General features: G+C 44.4%; 3 protein-coding genes across 3 annotated transcripts; 1 reads left to right on the plus strand and 2 right to left on the minus strand.

Annotated features, from left to right (window-relative positions):
• Window positions 1-151: 151 nt before the first annotated feature.
• O0I10_013044 (uncharacterized protein) lies at window positions 152-1,464 on the plus strand (the record flags this gene model as incomplete). The annotated part of the gene is made up of 4 exons (XM_058492905.1): window positions 152-256; window positions 318-404; window positions 491-1,351; window positions 1,417-1,464. The coding sequence occupies 4 exons, from the start codon at window positions 152-154 to the stop codon at window positions 1,462-1,464; spliced, it is 1,101 nt and encodes a 366-aa protein (XP_058336327.1).
• Window positions 1,465-2,173: 709 nt separating this feature from the next.
• Window positions 2,174-4,057, minus strand: O0I10_013045 (uncharacterized protein; the record flags this gene model as incomplete). Its single annotated transcript, XM_058492906.1, has 1 exon — window positions 2,174-4,057. One exon carries the CDS (start codon window positions 4,055-4,057, stop codon window positions 2,174-2,176), a length of 1,884 nt encoding a protein of 627 aa, XP_058336328.1.
• Window positions 4,058-4,087: 30 nt separating this feature from the next.
• O0I10_013046 (uncharacterized protein) lies at window positions 4,088-6,994 on the minus strand (the record flags this gene model as incomplete). Its single annotated transcript, XM_058492907.1, has 1 exon — window positions 4,088-6,994. One exon carries the CDS (start codon window positions 6,992-6,994, stop codon window positions 4,088-4,090), a length of 2,907 nt encoding a protein of 968 aa, XP_058336329.1.
• Window positions 6,995-7,408: the final 414 nt, after the last annotated feature.

Consider the following 7,408-nt stretch of genomic DNA (forward strand, 5'->3'; position numbering starts at 1 on the left):
ATCCACCCAATTTGGGTAGTTTTTCCCTCATAACATGGGCGCATTTGATTCGATTAAGTTCGGGTTTTTTTCCCAGATTTCGTATTGCGGCGTCCATATGTGACCAAATTTGGAGGAACATCGGAGTACGTTTTTTACATCGTATGCCGATATGGTCAATTCAGTGAAAAGGAGACGTTTTTATTTCAGCGATTTCTTGCCAATCAGAGGTCGGAGATACAAATGGTTACCAGCAGTGGATTGTCGAGGTCCGAATGTATATATGGGTAAGGTTTTATGAAGAACAAGCGACATTCACAACTTTTTGCAGTGCGTAGAAATGTGGTCCCCTATCTTTTCATTCAACCCTCGAGCGTATCCCATTCGGTGGAAAAGTAGTAGTCTTTGGAGGTGACTTCCGACAGGTAATGCTTCCCAAATCCCATTTCACAGGCTTATCACTTATGCTTTATGCTAACTCTACATACAATGTTGGTTGTACAATGAATAGGTTCTTCCTGTAATCCCCAATGCGACACGACCACAAATCGTTTCACAAGCTCTCAATCACTCCAGCATATGGCGTCACGTGCATGTCCACCGTCTTGGAATCAACATGCGTGTTCAACATGCTGCCAATCCCAACAATGCAGAAAACCTACAGCAATTTGCTGATTATCTGCTATCTATTGGAGATGGAAGAGAGCCAATTGTAGAAGGATCTGAGGATCGCATACGCGTTCATGATAGCATGCTCCTCGGTGGTTATAACACCTTAACGCTGATTGACACTATCTTTGGTGATCTCTCTTCTGTTCCTTCCTCATCGGATTTCTTCATGAGTCGTGCCATTTTGACGCCCAAAAACAGGGATGTTTCGGATATTAACAATATCATCATTGATAAATTCCGAGGCCAAATGCATGAATTCAAGAGCGCAGACGCCATGGATCAACCTGAAGACAATATACGTTTTCCTCCAGAAGTGCTCAATTCACTTTCGCCTTCATCGCTACCTCCACATCACCTAAAGTTAAAGATCGGATGTCCTATCATGCTATTGCGCAACCTGGATCCAGCAAAAGGATTATGTAATGGTACACGCCTCATTTGCAAAGCATTTCAACGATACGTTATTCAAGCAGAAGTTGCATCTGGATCACATATTGGAGACACAGTCCTCATACCACGTATACGGATCACAGCTCAAGAAAAGCAATGTCCCATCCCATTCACACGAGTTCAATTCCCTGTTCGATTGGCATTTTCAATGACCATCAACAAATCCCAAGGGCAAACGTTTGAGAAAATTGGTATCTATCTCCCTGATCCAGTATTTAGCCATGGGCAACTTTATGTTGCAATGTCACGTGTTCGTACCCCTCAATCAATCAGCTCATCATGCTTGATCCAACCAACTCTAAGATCCCCCAACAGCAAGGGTATTACACACGCAACGTCGTTTACAGCGAAGTTTTACTTTAACAACATCAACGTATATAGCTACCAGCAAACTTTCTCTTTCACGATCATATATTACTTTGTACCACTATCCTTTCTCCATTATCAACTCCCCTCATATTATTACATATATAAAAATTACTCCTCACTTAGAGATTAGCCCTTCCACAGAAAATCGACGTTTACGAGCGAAGCGAGCAGTTGGCGGCCTAGTACTTCTTTATTATCATACGTCGTTGCTATTGGCTACGGTCATATCCGCCAAAAAGAAAGCTCGACATGTGTCGTATCAGAAAATGATGATGGTGAAATAGTGTAACCGGAACGAAGTCAGCGGCAAGGCCTAAATGTGAATACCCTGCCATGTGAGTCGAGGTGTCCATATACAAAGTCATCTATCTACGAAAACGTACCCTTGTGTATATAGCTGCTAATACGAATACTCGAAGGGTCTCAAAATACTCAAACGTAAAAAGATACACTGAGAAGAAGATGCAATAGGATACGATGGAGGGAACAGATGTATATAAAACTAGGATATCGCTAAGAGGGAAATACAATAAAACTATAAGCACACAATCTTTTGAAAAGACACACGCACACTCACAGGCAAAGCTCTCACTAGGACTGCACTCAGAAAAGAAGAGGCTCACTACTGGGTTTTTTACTCAATATGGGGATATATATATACTTTGATAACACTGCACTATGGGGAAAGATTGTTACACTGATTTTATGCATGGCTTGTGGGATGTTGGGGTGAGGTCTCGGAAGCCGATCTTTTCATTCCTGGCTGCTGCATCAGATCCGGGCTATCATCCTTCACTACACTCCTCCAGGTGGGAGGTAGAGAGCCCCTCATGCCTCCCACCTCAACTTGTCCATGGCTACTAGGCTCCTCGAGTTCACCACTTGAATCATGATGACTTGTATAGGTTTTTGGACGCGTCATGTAAATCTTCATTTGGTCAGCATGATATGGATGGGGGAGGGTCAAATTCCCATCTTGTAATCGGTAGGTATTTCTACCCAGCACTTCCTTGACACGGTAGGGCCCAAACCATCTTGGAGGTAATGCTGATTTAAACCGCTTCGAGATGTTATCTTGCACCCAAACTTGGTCATATAATAGATATCTCGCTGGCTTCGCCTTCTTGTCATATTTTTCTTTCATACTCCATCGGTACTTTTCTTGTCTCACTATCATCCTTGGTAATGTGTACTCATGGTGACCAATGATTTCTTCAAGTCGCAACACCAACAGCTCTTCATCATCCTCTCCTGCCTCATCAGACTGGGGTAAGTCATAATCTTCGTGAGTTCGTGGATGTCTTCCATGCATAATGAAGAAGGGAGAAGCGTCATATGCTTGTGTTTTCGATGTGCGGATCACGAATAACGCGGCTAGTAACCACACATCCCAAGCACCAACATAGGCCGTGCACAACCGTTTGAGTATAGCTTTTATGCTCTTGATCATTCGTTCCACTTTTCCTTGTCGATGAGAGTGATGAGGTGGACCGAACTCGATGCGTAACCCGTACTTGGACAACATAGCTGTAGTGACTCCCGCAGTAAAATGTGGCCCATTATCGCTGATGATTCTTCTTGGTAATCCATATCGGCAAATCCACTCATACAAGAAACCCACGGCAGCTTTGGCGGTTTGATTCGGTGTCGCTTTTGCCTCGGGCCATCTACTAAACATGTCCACTCCCACAATAGCCGAGGTATTGCCTTGCTCCGATAGTACACCCACTGAAAGGAAATCAATCATCAATTCGCTTAAAGGTCCTTCCTTTGGTGCTTGGTATGGTATGAGTGGTACTGGTGGGTTCTTTGGTCCATGCAGTTGGCACACCTTGCATGACATGACATACTGCCTCACCGTATTGAAATATCCAGGCCAATAGTATCTTTCGCAAACTCGATCACATGTGCGTTTTACACCTTGATGTCCCGCTATCCAATGGTCATGGCATTCTTGTAACACCTTCAACAACTCTTTTTCTTGTACCAACTTGCGATATCCATGCCTCTCATTTGGTCTCTTGTAGATGCCATCCTTTCGTGCCTCATAGTCTGCTGCTTTTGCCCTCAATCTTGCTCGTGCCTTCTCATCATATTTTGGTGGATAAGACATGGCAGTGAGATACATCCATAGGTCTGCATATTCTTGCGCATCTACTCCTCCTCGTAAATTAGCCAACCCTCTTGAATGCTGTTGTACCGGTGTTGTATGATTCGAGAATGTCTTTTGTGTCAACAAGACCCATTGCCGTAGGCTCTTCACGTCTTCTTCATTATCCTCACTATGAAGCCTCTCCTCTTGCGCATAGGCTCGTTCTGGTAACCTTGACAACGCATCAGGGTTTGCATTCTGCTTCCCAGGTCGATAGTATACATCAAAGTCGTATTCTTGCATAGCCAATTGCCAACGTAACACCCGACTTGATGCGTCATTCTTGATATACAAGATATACCTCAACGCCTGATGATCGGTATACACATAAAAATGACGTCCCAACAAGTAGGTCCTGAAGAACTTGACAAAGTGCACCACTGCAACAAACTCCTTTTCATAGACCGAATAGTTCCTCTCAGGCTTGTTCAACATACGACTTGCAAAATAAATTGGATGTAGCTCTTACTCGTCATGAATCGCTGGTTGAGTCAATACTGCTGATATGGCAATGGATGAGGCGTCAGTGTATAGAATGAAGGTCCTTGAGAAACCAGGGTGTGCAAGAATAGGCTTTGAGGACAAGAGATGTTTACAACCATTGAAGCATGCCTCTTGTGATGGCCCCCAAAAGAACTTGACATTCTTGCCCAAAAGATCACACAAAGGCTTGGTCTCGACAGCAAAGTCCTTCACAAAACGCCGATTGTATTGAATCAACCCAAAGAATGTACGCACTTCAGAGACATTGATGGGTGTTGGCCACTTCTTGATCCGCTCAACCTTGCTGTCATCCATTTCGAATCCGTCTGTGCCCACTATATAGCCCAATGCCTTCAAGCGTTGATACCCAAATTTGCACTTCTTTTTGGAAATGCTCAAACCAAACTCTTCAGCCAAGGTCAACACTGGGTCCAGATGTTGCACGTGATCCTCAAAAATGGGAGCGTAAATGAAGCCATCATCGATGTACATGACAAAGTACTTGTACAACACTTGTTTGAAGGCCTTGTCCATCGCCTTTTGCCATGCTGCAGGTGCGTTCTTTGCTCCCATTGGTAACACTGTCCACTGATATAAGCCATGTGTCGTACTGAATGCTGTTAATTCTCGAGAATCAGGATGCAGTTCAAGTTGCCAATACCCCTTCATGGCGTCGAATATCGAGAAGTATTGAGCATTCGAAAAGTGCGTAAACAGGAAGTTGATATTGGGTAGCGCGTAGGAATCTGACACCGTACGAGCATTAAGTGGTCGATAATCAACACAAAGCCGATATGGATCCTTTCCCGAATTTGGAGCTTTGACTTCTGTTGTATATTCCACATGGCGCCCATTTTCCAACATGGCTCTTTTCACTGGAGCTCCTCCATACATATGACCCGTGGCATATAGATCAGTCTTGTGTTCATCATCACGTGCTTCTTCGGTGTCCTCATCATCCGCATCAAGCTGCTTTATCGAAAAGACTCTTCCATAACCATCGCGGTTTCTCGTCTTCACCATGAAATCATCCTTGGCAATTGCCTTGCGTCTTTTGCGTTTCACACGCTTATCCACATCACTTGGTACCAACACAGTGCCAGCTGCCCATGGAGATTCACTAGGCTCAATCATCCCAAGTTGCTCAAGCTTTTGCAGGTACTCTTTTAACCAAAGGTTCGCTTCATGAGGAATGGCGTAAGGAGCAGTACTTTGAGGTATGGCTCCCTCCTTCAGACGAATGATATAAGGTTCAACACGGACTTTAATTACTTGCTCCAAAGATGTAACAAAAATACGCTCATGCTTGCTTAGCACTTCCAATAGCTGATGGGTTTGCTTTGGGGTCAGCTCCGGGTTGATGTCATATCCCTTATTCTTTGGCTCCTCACTTGGCACTGATTTAGCTGAGCCCACTCCCACGGTGTGCATGACCAATTCACTTGTCTCAAACATCTCGGCCATAGGCTTAAAAACAGGCCCCGACTTGCATGTTGGCAATGCAGCTGTATCAGGATACCAAACTAGGTGTGCCAAATACTCCAATGCTTCATCGAGATCCACAAATGGGACGTCCATAGCATCCAAGTCCTGAAGATTTTTCATCCTATTCTTGCAAATGGCTACGGCATCTCCTTCCTTGACAGTGATTTGCTCTGATGTAAGATTTGCAACCGACGTATACTGTGGCAAGCTATGATGCACGATGGTAGGAATAATGATAAGACCACGCCGAAATGCTGATGCCACTGGCTCAAGGATTGACACCATGTCATTCTTGGTTATCATATCCTGTCCCACTTGCGTATTAATCTTAATCACCGAGATTTCATAAGCATCCACAGTCAATGAGTCGGTCAATGTCACCAAGGCTTGTTCAGGCTCCTCCATGGCCAACATGGGCACATTCATGACTCCATCGCGCCCTTCCAAAAATGCATCCTTGCTAATGCTTTTGCTACGACCCGTTGTCACCGATACACTTTTCCCATTTGGTAGCTCAAAATGCATGAAATCATTAGCGGGGTCCATCATGGCTCCAGATGCTCGTATAAAATCTAATGCAAGCAAAAACGGTGTCTCTGGACCTTCGGCCACCAAAAAGTGCTGCTGTATCATTAAATCGTCATGAATGTGCATTGGCACATCTTCCAATATTCCATGAACCTTTTGAGTGAACATGCCACCGAATGAGAAACCCTTTGTTGTAGCCTTGATAGTCTTATCCATGCCAAGATATTCAGAGATCCAAAACGGCATGATGCTCACAGTCGATCCACCATCCAAAATTGCTTCCAAAGGGGCACCATTCACGTTAAAATCCAAAGTTTTAAAGTCGTATGATGGATCTTGGTCTGCTGTTCGAAGCGTAAAGTGGACCCTGTTTGCATCCAACCCTGATTGCTCTTGATTTGCTCCCTCTAGTATCATGGCACTAACGCTTGGGTCATCCTTCTTTGCATATGTACCCTTTCCACCCACTGCTTCCAGGAATGTTTGATGAAGACCAGGAGCATAGAACAACAATTTGTGCAATGGAATGGGGACCGTCACTTCACGCAATGCCTTGACAATGTCATATTCGTCCAAAGTGCCATCACCCTTGATCATCATGGGAAACTTTTTGGATGCTTGCGCCAACACTGATGGCTTGGTACGACCTTCAGCAACAGCTTGCCTATCCGCCTCTCTCCATTCCGCCTTCTTTTGTCGTGCTTTCACCAATGATGCCTTCTTTTTCAGCCTGATCTCCTCAAGCCTTGACGCCTCTGTTGGATCTATTCTCAATCTCTTGTCTCCACTTTTCTCACAGCCTGGTATACGAAACGTGAATGGTGTCATGCTTATTGGTGGTACATATTTTGGTTGCTGTTGAAGGGGCTGATGCATTGTTCTCGATGGACCTGGATCACTATCCATTCTTGAGCTCTCTCCTTGCGATTCACCTTGATTTGTCTCAATGCCATCCACGTTACAGTAGATTGCAGTGAAAGTTGAACATGAAAAGAGAATTTTGGTGATCAAGAGATATATTGTTGGGCGTTGGCAAAGTAATGTTGGTGAACAAGCACTTTTATTTTGGAGGGTGACAAGATAATGTTGATGGGTGGTTGTGTTAAAGATGGTGGGTGGAGAAGTAATTTTGGTTGGCAGGTGTCGCAATGTTGGTGGGCCGGCAGAAGAACAATGGCGGCGAGTGAAATAAAGATGGTAGGTGGAGGAATAATTTTGATTGGCGGGCGCATAATGTTGGTGGTGTGATATAGGAAGATAGAAGATGTATGTGTGTGTGTGTGTGTGAGC

This window comes from Lichtheimia ornata (genome assembly GCF_029851405.1).
Source record: "Lichtheimia ornata isolate CBS 291.66 chromosome Unknown scaffold00214, whole genome shotgun sequence".
Lineage (NCBI taxonomy): Eukaryota > Fungi > Mucoromycota > Mucoromycetes > Mucorales > Lichtheimiaceae > Lichtheimia > Lichtheimia ornata.